The following is an 18983-nucleotide window of genomic DNA, read 5'->3' as shown; positions in this document are numbered from 1 at the left end:
CTCAGGCAGCAGCGATTTATCATCTCAAAGCGCAACACTTCTGGTCCCAAGTACTTCACTTGTCATACTCTCGCTTACCCTTTCATCTTCACCCTTCTCTTCCGACCACCGACTGAACCAACCTTTCACCACCCTACCTCTTTTGTTCCGGTCTTGGTCGCTCTATCCAGTCGGCAGACGCCGCCTGTTTCTTGCGACCCTCTGCTTGTGGCATGCAGGCTTGAACCATTTCTTACGAGGCGTTGTTCGCCTCATCGAGCCCCGCGCTTCCCTCTTCGCAGTCCGCTGCGCTGCATTACCCTCACCTGGTTTATACAAAATAAACCTACGCGATGCCTCCCAAGAGAAAGGCGACTGACAGTAGGTATCCCAAAGGTTTGACAAAGTATCCAGATGGCTCACTTTCAATCCAGGTGGTCGGTCCAGCGGTGCTTCCAAGCGACCTACACCCGTGCCCGATTCTACCGAACTCTCTAGCAGCGATGAATACTCGGACGACGGGGATGATGAAGTACCGGAGCGGAACAACCTGAAAGGTAGAGTGTGGTGATCTGCTCACCTCGTGACTCAGATGCTAAAATTTGGCGGATAAAGAGGTTGTTAGCAAGTTCTCTCTGGAATCATTCAGCAAGAGATCGCTCAACAAAACCGATCCCAGATTTGGTTACAAGGATCTTTCTTATCTGCCCCTCAAGCTTGACCACTACAATCGACCTCTCTGGATCGAGCCGGTAAAAGGCACGATCACTCTCGAGAGTTTCTCCCCTTTGGCACCCCAGGCGCAGGATTTTCTTACCACCATCGCCGAACCGCTCTCTCGTCCCACCCACCTTCACGAATACCGCCTGACGGGTCACAGTCTTTATGCTGCCGTGTCGGTCGGTCTGAAGCCGCAGGATATTGTTGAGTTCTTGGATCGTCTTTCGAAAACTCCGCTACCAGAGAGTATTCGAACTTTCATTATCGAGTTTACGAAATCATACGGCAAAATCAAGATGGTTCTGCGGCACAACCGATACTACGTGGAAACGACTGATCCTGAGATGCTGCAGCGACTGTTAAAAGACGAGGTCATTGGTCCCCAGAGAATTGAGAGTACCGAGGGAATCATTGAGCGCGCAGCTCCGAAGATGGGAGGTCTTGTCATTCCTGGAACGAAGGATGCGGCCGGTGTAAGAGAGACTGGCACTCAGCAGAACGCTGCTGCTGCACCACCTCGGGATGAAAATGAGGAGGCGGCAGTGGATTACGGGATCGACGACGTTGGTGACGTTGATGAGGCTACCACATACAGTTTCGAAATCCCTCCTGCCGGAGTTGAAGTGGTCAAAGCCCGCTGCCAAGCGATTGGATGTCCCGCCTTGGAAGAGTATGATTTCCAGGGTGATACTGTCAACCCCAACCTCGACATGGATTTGAAACCTGCTGCTCGAATTCGTTCATACCAGGAGAAGAGTCTCAGTAAGATGTTCGGCAACGGACGCGCAAAGAGTGGAATCATCGTTCTTCCTTGTGGCGCCGGTAAGACCTTGGTGGGCATCACCGCTGCGGCCACTATCAAGAAAGGCACCATTGTTCTTTGCACAAGTTCCATGTCAGTGGTTCAATGGCGTAATGAGTTCTTACGATGGACCACTATAGACCCCGGCGATATCGCCATCTTCACATCTGACCACAAGGAGAAGTTCAAACGGTCCACCGGAATTATCGTCTCGACCTACTCCATGGTATCACAAACTCGGGCGCGTTCCTATGATGCTCAGAAGATGATGGACTGGCTCCAATCTCGAGAGTGGGGTATGATGATTCTGGACGAGGTTCACGTCGTGCCTGCCTCGATGTTCCGAAAGGTTACATCTGCGATCGCCGCACAGAGCAAGCTTGGTCTTACTGCAACTCTGTTGCGTGAAGATGACAAGATCAAGGATTTGAATTTCTTGATTGGTCCCAAGCTCTATGAAGCCAACTGGATGGAACTTGCTGCGCAAGGCCATATCGCGAAGGTGCAGTGTGCCGAGGTCTGGTGCCCCATGACAACTGAATTCTATTCAGAGTACCTGCGGGAGAGTTCTAGGAAGCAGGCTTTGCTCTACATCATGAATCCACGCAAGTTCCAAGCCTGTCAGTTTTTGATTGACTTCCACGAGAAGCGAGGAGATAAGATCATTGTCTTCTCTGACAACGTTTATGCGCTCGAGCGATATGCACTCAAGCTGAACAAGGCTTATATCTACGGTGGAACCCCACAGAATGAGCGAATGCGTATCCTGGAGAACTTCCAGCACAACGAGCAAGTCAACACCATCTTCTTGTCCAAGATCGGTGATACTTCCCTTGATCTACCCGAGGCCACTTGCCTGATTCAAATCTCATCTCACTATGGCTCGCGTCGTCAAGAGGCTCAGCGACTGGGCCGCATTCTTCGTGCCAAGCGTCGTAACGATGAGGGCTTCAACGCTTTCTTCTACTCGCTTGTGTCTAAGGACACGAATGAGATGGTTTATTCGGCCAAGCGTCAAGCTTTCCTGGTCGACCAGGGCTATGCCTTTAAGGTCATCACCCATCTTCAAGGAATTGACGAATACGAAGGACTCTCCTACGCGACACCCGCAGAACGCCGCGAGCTTCTGCAGGAAGTCATGCTGCAGAATGAGTCTTCGGCCGATGTGGAGCAGGTGAATGATGATCTATTCTCCATGCGCACGGGTGGCAAGCGCGCCGGAGGTAAGAAGCCTAATGCCAAACGTAGCGCTGCCACTCTCAGCGGTTTGGCTGGCGGTGACGATATGGCTTACATTGAATACAACAAAAGCAAAAATAAGCAGCTCAAAGACAAGGCTGGACATCATCCTTTGTTCAAGAAGATGGAACGGGAACGGCAAAGACGTAAGAAGGAGCGAGAAACAACGCTGCAATAAAGCGGAGATAGGGTCCTTTCGGATATTACTAGCAAGACGTACGATTCTAGCCCAAAACGTTGCAAATCAAAACTAATTTTCCATCGCGAAATTCATATGAAGCAATACGAGTCCATTGTTAAAATCAGTCAGCAAGCCGGGTCTAGTCCCCATAGAAGTTCATCCTTAACTAAGCATGACGTTGAATTGTCGCACCGAGACGCCCGAACCCCGAGCTCTCCACATCCCTTTCCTAATGATCGCTTCCTGATAGGTCAGCCCGGTCTTTGCTTCCTCCCCTAGTCGTACACGAGACCAAGGCAACCCCTACAAATGCTAGCTGTTGTCATGTTGTCATGCTGTCGCGGTCTAATTTAAAAGGTTCATGGTTCCCCGGATGATTGTCACAAAAGGAACTCACAGCTTCAAAGGGATAACCTCAAAGCTTTGGGCTCCGCTAAGCAAAACCCCGAGAAGAGCTATAGTGTTTCCCTCCAAACCTCTTCAATCGTTCAAGCCACAGCCGCGAGTAGCCGCGGTCCTTGGAGCTTCCCCACACTTCAGATCGTCTAGCTCCCACTTCGCGTTGAACACCAATACTTCCGCCATGGCGACTGCAACCAAAATTCATCTGGACCCCGTCAAGGATGTAGGTGTCTACAACTCTGGTGTTCGCGAAGATGCAGCTCGTGCCACCAGTAAGGTCCTACAAGAAGATATGGAGAGTCATCATGTCTTCTTCAACGACGAAGGATTTCATAGTATGTTTGTTCCCATATATGGAGGCTTGGCTGAAGCCTTGGCAATTAATACCTAACAAGATGCTACAGATCATATCGTTCATGGAGTCCTCACGCTTTATGCACTCGGCGCATCCCCCGAAGATATTTTGGCCAGTTATGAGAGGAACAAGGGCTACCAACGACCAGCACACCCTCCCAACAAGGAGACCGTTCAGGCTATGCATGATAGCGCTGATTTCCAAGGTTATCTAGGAAAAGAAAAGCAGTACTCAAATTTCCTGGCCTTCTTCCAGAATGCCATCAACACCATGGGAGTCAGCCAAGTCCTCGAGGAGTACTTATTTGCCGGAGACGACCGCGCTGAAACCATGTTGAGTCGACTTTTCGGAGGTATGCTTCCATTTCGTAAATCTTGCACAAGCCAGAAACTCACTGTAACCAGGACTGGTACATCCGCTCATCCACCTCGGCTTTGGGCTAGAGTTCAACCAACCTGCCATTGTGGCCCAGGCTTTAGCCCAAGCCGCCGTTCATGATGACTGGATGGGCCGTGACTACTTCCTTCCGGCCGAGAGGCAGGCTGGAGGAGTTGGGAAGCCCGGGCAGAAATCACTCCTACAGCTTTTGACTGAGATTCGCAAAGATGAAACCTTGAAAAGCTCTGTCAGGTTTTCTGACAGTAACAAGTTCAGGGACGGAGTTTTACACCGTGCACCGCAGGAGATGCTGCAGTATGCTGCGCAGTATACGGTGTCAGCGGAGCAGATACCCGAGAGATTGGCAGATATGATCAACACCGTTGGTGAGTTTTACCAAAATTTATCAGATCTATCAATCCCAAGAAGGACTGTCATGTACCGACGCTAACATAATGAATTTGCCAAGTGTACTATACGAGTACTGCGCAACGCCGCGACAAGGAGGTCAAGATTGATTTCTTCTTCATCCACTGTCTCAACTCCTCCATCTTCTTCTCCACACTCATGAAACTCCCATTCCTCGACCAGAAGTCAAAATGCCGTCTACTTGAGTGGAAAGGCCGTCTGGACCTTTTGACATACGTGTCTCGCAACTCTCCAGACCTCCTCATAGACGAGGTCGTACAATATCCAGCACAGAAAGACTGGCAGACCGTCATCTCGCATAGTGTAGCACACCCATCTGATGACGGGCATCTGTCTAAGCTCGTGCGAGCTGTAGCGCATGGTCAGAATGTATGCAAGCCGTTTGAGAAGAATGGCGCTATGCCGGTATCGGGGGATATGTGGCTCAAGATTGGAAATATGGGTAAGCCTCTATTCGCGACATTTCAGTGTCATATAATCGCTTGTTGCTGACCACTCTGCCTCCATAGCTGTTGACTCTACTGCTGGAAACGATGCGATGTGGATACGCTCAACAGGGTTTGATGAAGCGTGGCAGAATATTGCAGGACGTGCGCGCTTATAAGACTAGCCAGAGAAAGCAAGTTGAGTGGGTTATATGGGTAATTTTGCTTCATATGAGAAATCATCCGATATCTTCTTTCGTGTATCTACTGGCTTCAGTCCAAATTGACAATTCCCCGGTCCCTATGACCTAAACGTTCTGATCAAAAATTGTTCTTGAAGTGACATACCTAACCCGTGCTGATATTATGGGATATGAAGTAGGCAATCTCGTCACATTTCTAGGATATGGCCAGCCATCCGTGGATTCTTGACTAGCCCATATAAATGTCTCAATGTAGTTAGTATCTCTCTAGTAAATCGAGGCGCTTTTGACCCACTGCACTGGTGGGTCTGTCCCGTCATACGAAGCGATCCGTGTCTGGGCGCGCGAGGGTTTCATGTAGAAATGATCAGAGATTGATTAGAGTTTGTAGATCCAAAAACTTGTAGGCAAGGAGAAGATTAAATATTGGTATAAACAGTCGAAGAATAGCACATAGTAAGCACCTAACAACACCTTACTCATATAAGTAATGGCAGTGTAAGGGAAAAAGTGGGACTCACGTGGCGAGGTGGGGCTCCCCAACAGCTTCATCTTCAACATCTTTTGACAAGATCTTCCCTTGATTATCCACTTTCCATCATGCCTTCCGATCGGGATTCAGACAACGACCGCGACAAGTCCAACATGCCTCACAATAAAGACTGGGATAGCGAGTCCGAGACCAATCCCTTTGTCACGTTTCGGCGTTTCGCCGATGAACAAGTCTCTTCTGTGTTACAGTCAATCACTGGCCTTCCATCCTCCATGGGATCCCCCCAATCAGACAGCTGGACCATCTTCACAGATGACAAATCCTACAAAAATATGGCGTATCGCCATCACAACGGCGCGAAATCGAACGTGAATACGGTAGAGCGCGACTCTACACCAAATCAAAGCGCCGACCCCAACACGCCAGATGAAGAAGAGAATCCACCGAATTATAAGAGCAACAATCAGCAAACATCTCAACCCCCACAGAAACCATCATATTTCTCTGAAGAGGTCGAAAGATCAGAGCATTCCCCACCCAGCAACGAACACAGGCCTTCCGATTTCTTCGGCCTCGACTCATTCTTCAACCGCTTCGAAGACCACTTCTTCCCCTTCGCATCCTCCATATTCCACCCCCACGCCAGTTTGCCCTTCTCCGACATGTTTAATGACAGCAGCTCGCCGACCTGGCCACTTACCTACATCATGCTAAGCCCCTACTCCCCTCTCCACCTCGAACGCCAGGCCCAGTACCGCGCGCAGCGCGATCAGGGTGTGTTCTCCGCCATCGTGTCCTCTCTCCGACCTGAACAAGAGTTACAATTTGACCGCGATCCCGCTGAACCGCAATGGCGTGAGGCATTCGAGGATTTGCTCCGTCTGGAGAATGGCAAGTCTATGCTTGAACGCGATTCCCTAGCGCTCAGCAAGACCAGGCCGGAGAATGGAACGGAGTGGTTACATGGGTTGGTCAAGCGTGGTAGTTTGGGCGATCGGTGGAAATACGTTTCTGGTACTGACAGCCATCCTTGGTCTGGTGTTACATTTACTGGTCACAGTGAAGATGACAGTCAACTGCCCGATGGCTCGGCAGCACATGAAGAGGCCCAGCCGGAGAGCGAACTAGAACTATATGAGCGTTTCTTGCAAGATATTCAAGACCGTGAACGCGAGATCTCACGGGCGAGCCCATTACTGCGTGCCCTGCTCGAGGAACGACAGAATCAGCCGGATGCATCTGAGAACTTTCGACGAGGAATGACGTCCGATCCCGAGCAGGGTAATGATGATACGGAAAGCTGGCTGGATCTTGTCTCTGGTGGACACCGCAAGTCTGTGCCTGAGACTGAGACTGAGGATACGGCACCCCCAAAACTGGCAGAAACGAAGCAAGTTGAGTTGGCGTCGGAGCCCCGTGTTATCTCCACTATGACTCGCACAGAGCGTACACGTTTTTCTGATGGTTCGATCGAGACCAAAAAGGTTGAGACGAAACGCTACGAAGATGGTCGTGAAGAGACCGAGTCATTTGTTGAGACGTCGCGCCCAAAGTTGGAGACTGGCGAAGAGCAGCCCAATGAACAAAATACCCAGCCAAAGAATGGTTGGTTCTGGAAGGACTGATATTCTTGATCAGCATGATGCATGATCTGTCCAAATGATATGACCCATGACGCCTTATACTTCTCATCAGCGATTTCCTACATCTACTTGTTAAATTCTCTCATTTCATGGCTTGGTGTTTGCTTGCCATCTGTATACACTCGCTCAATATACAGTATATTCTTTTTTTTCGGATCAAATCAAAGTTTGGATATTATCCTTGCATCAGTTCACTAAATCTAGTCGATCGTAAGCACGTTAATATCATTAAATGAGATACCACAACCAATCCTATTCGGTCCGATCTCCTCAGTCCGCCTTGACGTTCTTCTTCGCGGTCTTGCCTGTATTCCATCCCCTAGATTCCCAGAACTTAACACTGTCTTCCATCTTCTTGTACGCCCATGTGAATGAAGGGTCTGGGAAGAAGCCATTAGCCTCTCATGAAGTGCTACCGAATAGCAGAAAGACTTACACAGGAACTGGCGAAGATCATGTCGGTTATCGTCGGGAGAGTATTGCTCTGCGTGATAGCTAGGCGTTAAGACAGTCATCTTGTGCCGGTTAATGGAGTAATTGTAGAAGAAATGGCGTGTCTTCTCGTAAATCTCGCGCGGACTGTACTCATTGCCCCACAGATGCTAGGTGAATTGTTAGTGGGACTACAATTGGAAGGCCAAGCGGAGAAGTTGAGAAATACCAATAGTTTCTCATACATCGACCATGGGCCTAGCTTGGACACCTTTCGAAGGTAGCCTTTAGAGCGAGTCGTCAGTAATCGTGTACAATAGAACATTTCGCTGTGACAACATACCGAAAGTCCCTAGCTCAGCGTAAGTCACACCCATATCAGCTTCGTCAGATTGCACATAAGTTGCTGTTCGAGGCTCCAATTCAGCCGTAGGCGTTGCGTGGAGGAACTCCTCAAGAATCGGAAGATCAAAATTAATGCCTGCCCATCCGATGAATTTCTTGAGGTCGACTTTGCTAATGGATCCAATAGGATTGAAATCGGCTGAGCTGGCATCGTATTTCGTCAAGTAGCCCCGCAGGCACTCGTCCACATTTGACGATGCAAGAACCAAGAGGCCACCACCACCGGGCCGTTGACGGACAGTTGGTAACAACGAAGCAAACAAATAAGAGAGAACCATTCTCAATCGAGCCTGGACATTCTGCAAGGCCGCGTTTTCAGCCGAACTACCTCCATGGACTTTGAATCGGGGCTGGAAGTTGGTGACGGTGGTGAAAAGAGCCATAAGAGCTGTTACCACGGTGTCGAAGTTGAAGTCAATATGGTAAGCGCCAATATCTGCGGCCAGTCGCTTAGCACGGTCTCTTGTCTCATGTCCTGAATTCTGTGTGCCCATGTAACTGGTGTGGAAGATGGCTCGGCAGATCTCCTGACTGGTCGTCGGGAGCCAGTCGGAGTCGGCGGGTTTAGCACAGAGCCGACGGACATCCTTGATGACCTGCTCATTGCCTTGTCTGACCGCTTTCAGAACCTCACGACACATCGAATGGACAATCACTGACGTGGCACAACTGTCGATACCACCGCTAAGAGGGATAAAGAATCCCGCGGCACCGCATCGCCGCAGGTAGTCCCAAAGCCAACAGGCCGGGCCGAGAGCGATCTCCTCTTCTGGAACATGGATACGAGGCTTGAATGGCACGGAGACCGTAAGGCTGGGATCTGCATCCTCGGCACGGCGGGAAAGTCGGACATCAATATCGAGGCGAACAAAAGGCGACTGCTTGCTCGCCTGCATTCCACGACTCACGGTTGAGCGGTAGGTTCGGACGTCTTCGATGTCGACAGTCGCTGTGACAACTTCCACGTCGTTCAAGGAGAATTGGGATCCTTGGGCCACAACGTCGCCATTGACGACAATCATCGCACAGCCGTCGTAGTATAGGCGATCGCCATCACAGCCCTGTTGGTTAGCATACAGGTAAATACCGCCGCTCTATGACGCGTTAGTAGGAGGTCTTGTGATATGAAGAAAATTTCTTGTACCAATTTTGTAGCTTGTGTGATAAGATTCACACGGGTGTCAAGCTTCTTCAATTCATGGTGGCTGCCAGAGGAATTGGAAATAATTTCCACACCTAAATTTGTTAGCAACCATATGGTACGTCCCCAAGTATGCTCTCAATGAAGTGTGATAGCTTACCAGCCAGTCCATAAGGAATATGAGGTCTAATTTATAGGATTAGCTGACGCTATCAACAGCAAATCGGGATTACAGCATACCCATTAGGAGTGAACAATTCCTCGCAAGTCTCCAGGCCAAAACAGGTGTCTCTCGTGCTGATAACGGCATCACCGAACGGGACCTTGTATTGACCAGTGATGTTTCCCACAATCTGCTCCAGGTAATAATCCTCAACCTCTTGAGGACGCTGCCACGGGATGAAGTGTCTGTGCTCTCTGTAGTTGCCATCTGTACCGGAAAAGAACATATAAGTATGGGAGGTAGATCGGCAGCACGGAGACGAACGAACCGTTGGCGAGCCACATCTTAGGCCGGATTAGGATGATCTTTTTGTTGTAGAAGATGACACTAGATGAAATCGAAGCCTAGATTAGCCAATGGCCATATAACGCGATAATAGTTTTAGAAAATCTCACCGGCAGTTGTAGCGCACATTACGATGGCGCACAGGCATACCTACATCTACCACAATATCCTGGCAGTCCGGGTGCTCGATGATACGAGCCAGCATCTCCCAAGAGTGCAGGAAGGTGTCCCCTTCAAGGAATCCATCTAGCACGCCGTACCCTGCCGAGCTGTGTCATTGTCTATCCTCATGCCTTGCAGTGCGGAGCAATTCAGTCATTTACCGGTGATCTCAAGCTCTGGACCAACACGAAGAGTCGCACCAGCTGCTTTTGCCTGCCGAACACTCTCAATAATGCGGGCCGCATTGCCCTCAAAGTCAAGGGCCCATTGGTTTAGAGAGCTACGAAGTCAGTAAATGAAGCTCTTCCAAGCAACTATTCAGGGCATACCATGTTGCTAGAGTGACAAGGTGCCCCATGATGCAGTCCAGTGGCATTAAACACAGCTATGACTCCTTCAACAAGAAACTGTCTTAGATAAAGAAGCAGAAAATGGGAAATTCATCATCTAGGTCACGTGTGTGGGGAGTCCGCGGTTCCCCGCTTTGGAGTATTAACATTACCATATATTACGAACAATACACCCCTCACGCCAGATAATCGGTGCAATTCCGATGAAATTTTGGGTTGTAACAATACACGCAGGAACGGCTACGCTGATTAATGCATATCGCAGTCGCAACTCTTCGATCATTTGTTCGGTTTGCTCTACTGTACATATAAACGTACCTATTCATTGCTACATATAGATCATCTTCAACATGAGCGCGTCCTCCCAAATTCCGGTCCCAGCTCATACGCTTGCGGAATCCATGCTATCCCGACGATTTGGCCGGGAAACCGCGAACTATTTCTCCAGTATGGAATTGCCGAGGGGATGAGAGACCGAAAGAATGAGGATATCGAAATGAATATTGCAATACTAAGAATCACCCACAGGTTCCCCAATCAACAGATTATCGTTTTTGCGCGGTGATCACCCATTCCTCTCGTCTGCCCTGAAGCACCCGTCTACGCAGTTCGTTGTGCTGAACAACCTCGCCCCCCTCACTCGCTCCCCGGCTGAGCTGTACTATGCCAAGTATGAGGAACTGCGCAAGCTTATCCCGCAGGATTTCTTTGATCAATCCGAAGAAGAGTTGATCAAGGCCTATGACTCGCGGAAGACCTACCCGAGCCTTATCTTCCTTGGTCTGGACGAAAGCCGCAAGGAGGAAAATGCCTTTGCCCACAAGATCTACTCCGGAGCCCCGTGCTTCGCTGTTGATGTTACCCCTAAGGGATCTGAGGAGCAGCAGTCTGCTGCCAAGGACATCATCAGTGAAATGGAATCGAAAGGCCTTTCGTTCTTCCAGACTAGAATCGTTACAACCTTTACTCCGGACGAAGGTATGTTGAATAAACCGAGGCTAATGATAACCCCACCAAATGATCCTCTTCTGGGACATATACTAACATTATATGAAATAGCCGCTATATATGCTCAGGCTCGTGCTTTGACTGACTGGAACAACCGTAACACCTTCTGCGGCACCTGTGGCAACCCCACTCTCTCAGTGAACGCAGGAACTAAGCGCACCTGCCCACCTACGGACGCTGCTCGCGTCGCTACAGGCCAACCCATTGAGCGCCCGGCCTGCACTACCCGCACCACACTGTCGAACTTGTGCTTCCCCCGCACAGATCCGACCATTATTGTGGCTGTCGTCTCCGCCGATGGCAAGCGTGTCCTACTCGGTCGGTCTAAGCGCTTCCCACCAAACTGGTACTCAACTCTGGCGGGATTCATCGAGCCGGCCGAGTCCATTGAGGATGCCGTGCGCCGTGAAGTGTGGGAGGAGGCTGGCGTGACCCTTTCGCGGGTTGTCATCCACTCTTCTCAGCCGTGGCCGTATCCTGCGAACTTGATGATTGGTGCCATCGCGCAAGTGGCTGACCCGGCTCACGAGAAAATCAATTTGGAGCATGACCCAGAGCTCGAAGATGCAAAGTGGTTTGAAGTTGAGGAGGTGGAGGAGGCGCTGCGAATCGGAACGAGCGATTTGAGTTCCGGCCCTGGACCGGAGTATAAGGGTGGTCTGAAGCTGCCACCGCCAACGGCGATTGCGAATCAGTTGATTCGGGCGGCAATTAGCAAGGAATATTTCCATTACGAAGAGAAGACTTCTAAGATGTGAATTACGTAGGTCAGTTCTTGTATATATGGCTTGTCATCTGTGTATAGACTAAAGGTCAGTATTAAGAAGAGACGAATACAAATATTTTGAAGCATATATGCATTTTTGGTCATTCAGAATGAGCAGACCTTGACAGGACTGATATCGTACTATATCAATGATTCTGTCTCACAGATTCGCATAAAGTGTACCGTCACGTAATTCATGGATGCTTTCTTTGCTGCTCGGGGACCCAACCTCGGTGTAGCGTCGACCATCTCGGAGTTCATGAATAGTAACCCGCCGGTGGCTCTTACGCGAGCGCTTCGAGCCTCGAGCAGAGGACGAAGGGTCACCACGAGTCACTGAGTCTATACTTCCGGATTCACTTATCAAAGCACTACCCTCTCTATCCACGCTCTCTCTGAGGATTGACGCTTGAAGTTGGTGGTCAGCGACCATGCTTGCGCCGAATTCGCTGTACCACTTTCGCAAGCCAGATGCATAAGCTCGCTCCTCCGAGCTATATTCAACAGGAGGACCATTGACTTGTGCTTCCGGTCCGGAACCATCGAAGACAGCCCATGAGCTGGATTCAACACTGACCAGCATGATCGAGTGATCGAAACTGCGAACTTTGAGATTTCGGAGTAACACTGCGTTCCCTTCAACCAATGTCGGCATTGCAGACTTGTAACGTCGAAAAAGCTGGGCCTGGAGGACAGTTCCAGCCATGGACGGATCGGTAAGTTGGACGGTCAGGAAGTAGTCTTTTGGACCAGAGACTGCTTTGGCAATTGGGGACACTTCGTGAACAATTGAGATGGTGTCCACCAAAGCACTAAAATGGTCGATAAGAGTTGCAAGAGGGGCGAAGTAAGACAGTTTGCTGCGTAGTCCATGGGCATGACGATCAGGAGCTGGGAGCTGACTGACGATAACGGCTGGCGTTTCCAGCATTTCCTCCTGGGAAGCGCCCGGCTGTTCCTCAGGGTGAGCAGTCTCTGTGGTTGGTAAGACAATGAGCGGGCCGCTTGCAAGGTTCTCATCAGAGATGCCTACAGGTGTAAAGGCCTGCTCTAGAAGTGATGAATCCATGGTGTTCTCAGATGCGCGGTCCGTAGCATCTGGGCCAGTGTCTGGTGCCGTTGGAACAGAGACATGCAACCCCATTGGGGATTCATGGGTGTCTAGTGTGGGAGAATCCTGCGTCATCTCCTCCCTCTCCTTGCTCACAGTAGCCTGTAAACCATCGACTTCTTGAGTAGGAGCAGGGGTCAAAAGTTGTGGCCAAACAGATGTTACCGGAGTGGTTTCTGCCTCTTCGTTCCCAATTTGATCTTCCGTACCCGATGGCGCTACTTCATCGGAACGTTCATCATGTGTGCCATCCAACCCATGCGGTACATTTGCCTTTGACTTTGCGCCAGCCCAAACCTTCTCAATTCGGCTAGCAGGCGCTGAGTCTTCCCGAGGGAAAGAATCTTCACCGGCCTTGCTAAGTTTATCTTCGTCAGAGTCTAGACCGATGACAGATTCTGTGTTTGTGCCGGGTTTGATAACATTGTCAGAATGATAGTCCCTTGATGAAGCCCCCTCTGAGGCTATGTCAGAAGTGTCGCCTTTGCCTTCCTCATCATGTACAGAAGACTCTCGAGTTGAATGTTTATGCAAATAATGGTCTCGTGCCAACACATCCACAGATGACTCGTCTTCTTTATCACTGTCATGAACTCTATCATCTTGACGGTAAGCCTCAACCCCATCATCCTCAGAATATTCGGCTTCTGATTGGGATATCTCCTCTTGTTCAGCCATATCCCACCCTTCATGTTCAGATTGTGATGATGAATCATGGTATGTTCTGCGTTCTTGGTGGATAGATTGCGGATTTGCCGGCTGATTGGAGGTGAGCTCATCTTCACTATCGCTATCCAACACAATCACTTCATGCTGGGTAGGGGGTTGGTGTGGCAGATCCGCTGCTTCGGACTCCTCATCGCTGCTTGCCCCTGCTTGAGTTTCGTCGTATTGATCTTCCAACTCAGAGCCTGACTCCCCATCTTCCTCGTCATAAGAGAGAGATTCATCCTCGGCTTGAAGACTCTCTTGGTCGCTATAATTGGCATGGCGCGGGCGATGATCTTGCCTTACCTGGGATTCGTCTGAAGAATCGTCACTCCCATCACTTGTAGTCTTCTCGAGCGCTGGTCCTTGTGTACGTTGTAGAGCTGTGTCGGTGCTAGTCGCCTCTAGCGCATGCAATGAAAATTCTGGGCTAGTCTGAGCATTTTCACCGCTGTCTTCAATGGCTTTGATTTCGGACCCTGTCTCAAATCTTGGCTCCCCCTCATGTTCCATGTTATGGTCCTCTTGACTTTCCCCTGATCCTTCAATCCCATCAAACGCGATTGGCTGAGTTGCCACTTCATCTGTCACGACCGACAGAAGCGGCTCGGCAACATGTTCATTATCAACGCCAGACTCAATCACCTCGGTGTCATTGATAAAATCGGACGAATCGAACAATTCTGTTTGATTTAATGCCGCTTCAATTGGTAGGTTTTCTGAGAAAAATCCTGACGGGGACTGATGAGGCACCAGGCCAGCTGGTGTGAAAACAGAACCATCATCTTGGTGTGTGCTCGCTATATCTGCAGCAAGTATCGGCGGTGCTCTTGGAGGAGAAACAGGTGAAATATGAGAGATGGATATGGGTTCCGAGGCAGTGACACTGGCATCGGCCTCCAGAGACACAGGATCTGCGCTTTGTGTTTGTGAGATAGTGTGGAAGTCCGAAAAGTAACCCTGTGAAGTGTTTGGATTTGAGACGATAGGTGATGGTATTGGAAGGCCAGGCGAAGGTACTGGTCGGAGTTGCGGCGTATCTGTAGGAAGATGCGAGGCTGACATCAGGCGCTGTTGGAAAGTAGTTTCCATCGCGCCATGGGGAATCTCGCTGGATTGCGGTGGCCGCCTGCCGAAAAGGCCACCAGAAATATCAAGAGAGGGTTTGATAAAGACAGGGGACTGCTCCCGAGATGCATTTCCGTTAATTTGATCCTCATCGGGCATCTCACTTTCAACCCGAGGCTCTGCATCTGCATTTTCCTCCACTTCCTGTTCGATACTCTCGTTTTCTGCCGACATTTTCTCCCAAGAGTCTTTCTCCCACCAATTCACCACAGGTTCCTCCTCCTGTGGGCTCATAGGTTCATCCACGATATGCCAATCATCGCGTTTCAAGCTATATCTTGGTCGTTTCCTTCCCTTTCCAATAATATACCCATCTTCCTCAGCTGACAGCTCTAGAGAGGTACGAGGAACGCTACCAAAGGCATTCGAACCGGATCGTAGAAAGGCTGGCGATTCCCAGGATCTTTGCTCTAGTGCCAATGGGTCCGTTGAAACGATGCGAGGTGTAGAGGGCGGAGCTTGTTCGGATTCATGTTGTGCCGGATCGTGATATTCAATGGAAGTTTTCGAAGAATCTTTTGATGATCGGTCGATCTAGTATCATGTCATTGGCATCGTAGCTGGGTCTGAATTGCAAAGGTCAAAATTACCTCTAGGGACAAGTCATAGTCGAAATGGATATCCCACGCGACATATCTCCCAGGAGTCTGTGTCGCCGTGTCATTCGCGACAAGTTTCGAACCTTTCAGAGCAAGACAAATGTTGTCACCAATACCGACATGGGACGCAGCAACTTGTTCCGCAACGCGCCCATGAAATATCGCCTTGACTTGTCCATGTAAACGTCGTAGGCGGAAATCAGGTTCGGCGAGTAAGAGGCTGAGGCGCTTGGTCGAAGATGAATACGGCCAGACGAGCGTCACAACTGCTTCGATGCATTTCTCGTGGGACTGCTTGAGAGTAGGCGACAGCTGCGCGATCGGGATTTTGGCGAGCTGCGGCGGCGCAATTGGTGCCGGAGGCTGGTCGGCTACATCCATCATTGTGTCCGCAAATCCCCGTCCGACATCAGCAGTGCGCGACCATCGGCATGCTATGGGGATGATCAGATCAAAGAGTACGAAAGGCTGAGAGGTGAGTGTTGAAAGAACGCGGGTGCAATAAAGAACTGGGGACTGCGGGTTGTAGCTTGGTAATACACATGTAATGAAACAACCGCCAATATGCAGATTAGATGTATTTTAACGTTTCGTTAATACCGGTTATCTTCACACCTAACGAATCTGGCATGAACATCGTACAAAGTAAGATTGTTATATCTGCGTGGCCAACTATTTTACGAGCTTGACTTCTTCGAAAATGAAATACTTTTCTCGTATATGACACACAAATCGTTGCTCAGTACCTCATCAAGTCTTGGAACAATAGCAATCTCCAAGTATACCTGCAAACCATGACCCTCTTGTGCCCCGATAAGCTCCACCGCTCCACTATGGCGCGAGTGCTAACCGGTCGGCTTCTCCAACATGACCCCTCGCTTGACAAACATTGAAGTATTTGGATAATGACATTCCGACATCCCGTTCGGCGAGTGGCTATCATAGGGGCAGGGCCCTCTGGACTTGCTGCCGTGAAGTAAGAAAAATCCTACCTGTTTTGGTTCTTATTTGGGCCGATCACGTTGCTCACCAACAGAACAGATATCTTCGGGCCGAGAAGTACTTTGAACGAATTGATTTGTTTGAGCAGAGAAGCTCCGTTGGTGGTGTCTGGAATTATACTCCCAGCTCTTCCAAAATTGGTGGTTCTACAAGTGTGCCCCATCTGAATCCGCACGAACCCGTTGAGAAGCCGATATGGATCAATCACTCTGAGGGGGCGAGCGAACCCATCTTTGTGTCGCCAGTATATGAAAAACTAGAGACCAATATCCCAAAGGAATTGATGCGATATTCGGATCAGTCTTTCCCCGAAGATGTCCAGCTCTTCCCTGAGCACCGCACTGTGAAGCAATATCTGGAAGAATATGCAAAGGATACAAAGAGCCACATACAATTCGAGACACAAGTCAAGGATGTGAAGCTTGAGAATCCAAAACTGAGTACTTGGGCCTTGACTACAACCAATCTTCAAACTGGCATAGAAGCTACGTCCACCTACGACGCTGTGGTTGTGGCAAGCGGCCACTTCAGTGTTCCATACCTTCCAAATATTCAAGGCATAGAATTGTGGGATAGAGCATATCCCGGTGCTATTTCTCATTCCAAGCTCTATGACTCACCCGAATCGTTTCGAGAAAGGAAGGTGGTGGTAGTTGGAAATTCTGCTTCAGGGCTCGATATTGGAGCCCAGATCAATGAAGTCAGCAAGGGCAAGGTAATTTTTTCCCAGAGGTCCGAGTCGTATCTGGCTGCATCATCTCCTTCGGATAAAATAATTCGTCCGGAGATTGTCGAACTCTTGGCTCCTACGGAACATGACCGGGGCATTCGTTTTGCTGATGGTCATATTGAGACGCAAATCGATGCTGTCGTCTTTTGCACTGGATATTTCTACTCTTTTCCGTTCTTGTCATCTCTTGAGCCGCCTCCTATAACAAATGGATGGCGCACGAGGAATGTTTACCAGCATCTGTTCTATATCGACCACCCTACTCTTGTCTTTCCTGTTCTTTCACAGCGAGTGATCCCCTTTGTCATAGCAGAGAACCAGGCATCTTTGTTCTCTCGCGTATGGTCAGGAAGGCTTCTCCTTCCAGAAAAGAGAGATATGAAAGAATCTGAGGACTCCGAAGTCGCACAGAAAGGAGATGGGAAGACCTTTCACGTCATGTCCTTCCCCGCGGACGCGGACTACCTGAATCTACTCTATGATTGGGCAGCTAGTGCCAAATCGCGTCCCGGGCTGGAGGACGACGGAAAAGGAAAATTGGGAACATACTGGGGAGACCGACAACGGTGGATACGGGCATTATTTCCTGAGATTCGACGAGCCTTTGTTCAGAAAGGAGAGCAGCGCAGTAATATAAAGACTCTCGAGGCGCTTGGATTTGACTTTGAGACCTTGAAACGGGATCAGAGGCAAAACTGAAGTTCAGCGAGGGATTCGGTGATTCATACAGATATATATTTGATTTTCAATATTGGAGCTCCAACAGTTGTGGCTGGATTCTCCGTATCCTGAAGCAATGTTTCAAAATTTGGAAAATTTGAATCAAGATAGAGAGATTATAATGACCTCAGAAGTATTGTCAACGGCCTTGGGAGATCGACAGAAGCGGGTGTTGCATGTTAGAAGCTTGCTTCCAAGGTTCGATACCCAACAAACAAAGTCTTGGAATCTGACCGAAAAGGTATGACAATTTTACAACCGTCTTCATTGGAATGGCCCAGTTTGATCCACTGAGCATATTAACCCTAAGTGAATTGAACCTCGTGAATGAACAGGTGTAGAGCCAAAGAACGCGCTAGTCCCGAATAAGCTAGATCGTCAATTGACAGTGTCATCACGTGATGATGGTCGCCATCTCCACCTCGAGTCGGGCCATTCACTCTTCTATACCTCCGGTTCGGGTGCTTCACCGCGGTTTTGCCAATTCTGCAGCTGGAAGGGGATTTTAAAGAATATCTATAAAAGTAATTGATCAAGTATGCCTCCCTTTTCTTTTTTGACAACCTCTATCCTGTTTTTGTCCCATGTGCCTCGAAAACAATTGCAATCGCAACACCTGATCCCTAACGTTAACCCTGCCAGTTCACACCGTCGCCTCGGATCAACTCCTGCAGTCAATCCAAAGTACCAAGTGCAAAGTTCCTGCCTTGTTGAAGATATTCTATCAAAGAATACCAGCTTCGTCAGCAGTGTTTAAACGCTTGCCGATTTGAAACTCGGAGCTTGCATACTGATCTGCACTCAAATCAAGGTCGAATACTATCAACTGTTCGGTTATCCGATTTGATGAGCATTCTTACTTGATCATTTTGCTTTTTTGAGAGCGTTTCGATCATCGGCTTCCCCTTGTTCTTTCTTTGATCTCCTTACCCCCCTTTTTTGTTATCGAGCCCTGTTATTGTCT

General features: G+C 49.3%; 7 protein-coding genes across 7 annotated transcripts; 5 read left to right on the top strand and 2 right to left on the bottom strand.

The window, feature by feature from the left end:
* Positions 1-307: 307 nt before the first annotated feature.
* Positions 308-2918, top strand: N7503_011275 (TFIIH/NER complex ATPase/helicase subunit SSL2; the record flags this gene model as incomplete). Its single annotated transcript, XM_057070821.1, has 3 exons — positions 308-360; positions 414-536; positions 595-2918. Exons 1-3 carry the CDS (start codon positions 333-335, stop codon positions 2916-2918), a joined length of 2475 nt encoding a protein of 824 aa, XP_056917432.1. The 5' UTR covers positions 308-332.
* A 586-nt stretch (positions 2919-3504) lies between these two features.
* Positions 3505-5089, top strand: N7503_011274 (questin oxidase family protein; the record flags this gene model as incomplete). Its single annotated transcript, XM_057070820.1, has 5 exons — positions 3505-3658; positions 3728-4030; positions 4083-4442; positions 4526-4927; positions 4995-5089. The coding sequence occupies 5 exons, from the start codon at positions 3505-3507 to the stop codon at positions 5087-5089; spliced, it is 1314 nt and encodes a 437-aa protein (XP_056917431.1).
* A 624-nt stretch (positions 5090-5713) lies between these two features.
* On the top strand, positions 5714-7231 carry N7503_011273 (uncharacterized protein; the record flags this gene model as incomplete). The annotated part of the gene is made up of 1 exon (XM_057070819.1): positions 5714-7231. One exon carries the CDS (start codon positions 5714-5716, stop codon positions 7229-7231), a length of 1518 nt encoding a protein of 505 aa, XP_056917430.1.
* A 288-nt stretch (positions 7232-7519) lies between these two features.
* N7503_011272 (glutamine-dependent NAD(+) synthetase) lies at positions 7520-10273 on the bottom strand (the record flags this gene model as incomplete). The annotated part of the gene is made up of 11 exons (XM_057070818.1): positions 7520-7629; positions 7686-7851; positions 7911-7966; positions 8025-9180; positions 9231-9322; positions 9388-9413; positions 9468-9657; positions 9719-9777; positions 9846-9996; positions 10059-10177; positions 10227-10273. 11 exons carry the CDS (start codon positions 10271-10273, stop codon positions 7520-7522), a joined length of 2172 nt encoding a protein of 723 aa, XP_056917429.1.
* Positions 10274-10501: 228 nt separating this feature from the next.
* Positions 10502-12105, top strand: N7503_011271 (NAD(+) diphosphatase). The gene is made up of 3 exons (XM_057070817.1): positions 10502-10694; positions 10776-11225; positions 11307-12105. Exons 1-3 carry the CDS (start codon positions 10598-10600, stop codon positions 12011-12013), a joined length of 1254 nt encoding a protein of 417 aa, XP_056917428.1. The 5' UTR covers positions 10502-10597; the 3' UTR covers positions 12014-12105.
* Positions 12106-12181: 76 nt separating this feature from the next.
* N7503_011270 (uncharacterized protein) lies at positions 12182-15951 on the bottom strand (the record flags this gene model as incomplete). The annotated part of the gene is made up of 2 exons (XM_057070816.1): positions 12182-15502; positions 15559-15951. 2 exons carry the CDS (start codon positions 15949-15951, stop codon positions 12182-12184), a joined length of 3714 nt encoding a protein of 1237 aa, XP_056917427.1.
* Positions 15952-16472: 521 nt separating this feature from the next.
* On the top strand, positions 16473-17998 carry N7503_011269 (putative flavin dependent monooxygenase; the record flags this gene model as incomplete). Its single annotated transcript, XM_057070815.1, has 2 exons — positions 16473-16543; positions 16609-17998. The coding sequence occupies 2 exons, from the start codon at positions 16473-16475 to the stop codon at positions 17996-17998; spliced, it is 1461 nt and encodes a 486-aa protein (XP_056917426.1).
* Between the last annotated feature and the right edge of the window lie 985 nt (positions 17999-18983).

Source organism: Penicillium pulvis (assembly GCF_028828015.1).
Source record: "Penicillium pulvis strain IBT 33274 chromosome Unknown scaffold_8_segment0_segment0, whole genome shotgun sequence".
In the NCBI taxonomy this organism is placed as follows: Eukaryota; Fungi; Ascomycota; class Eurotiomycetes; order Eurotiales; family Aspergillaceae; genus Penicillium; species Penicillium pulvis.
Note: the sequence above shows the minus strand (reverse complement) of the source record. Positions and strands in the feature narration are given on the sequence as shown.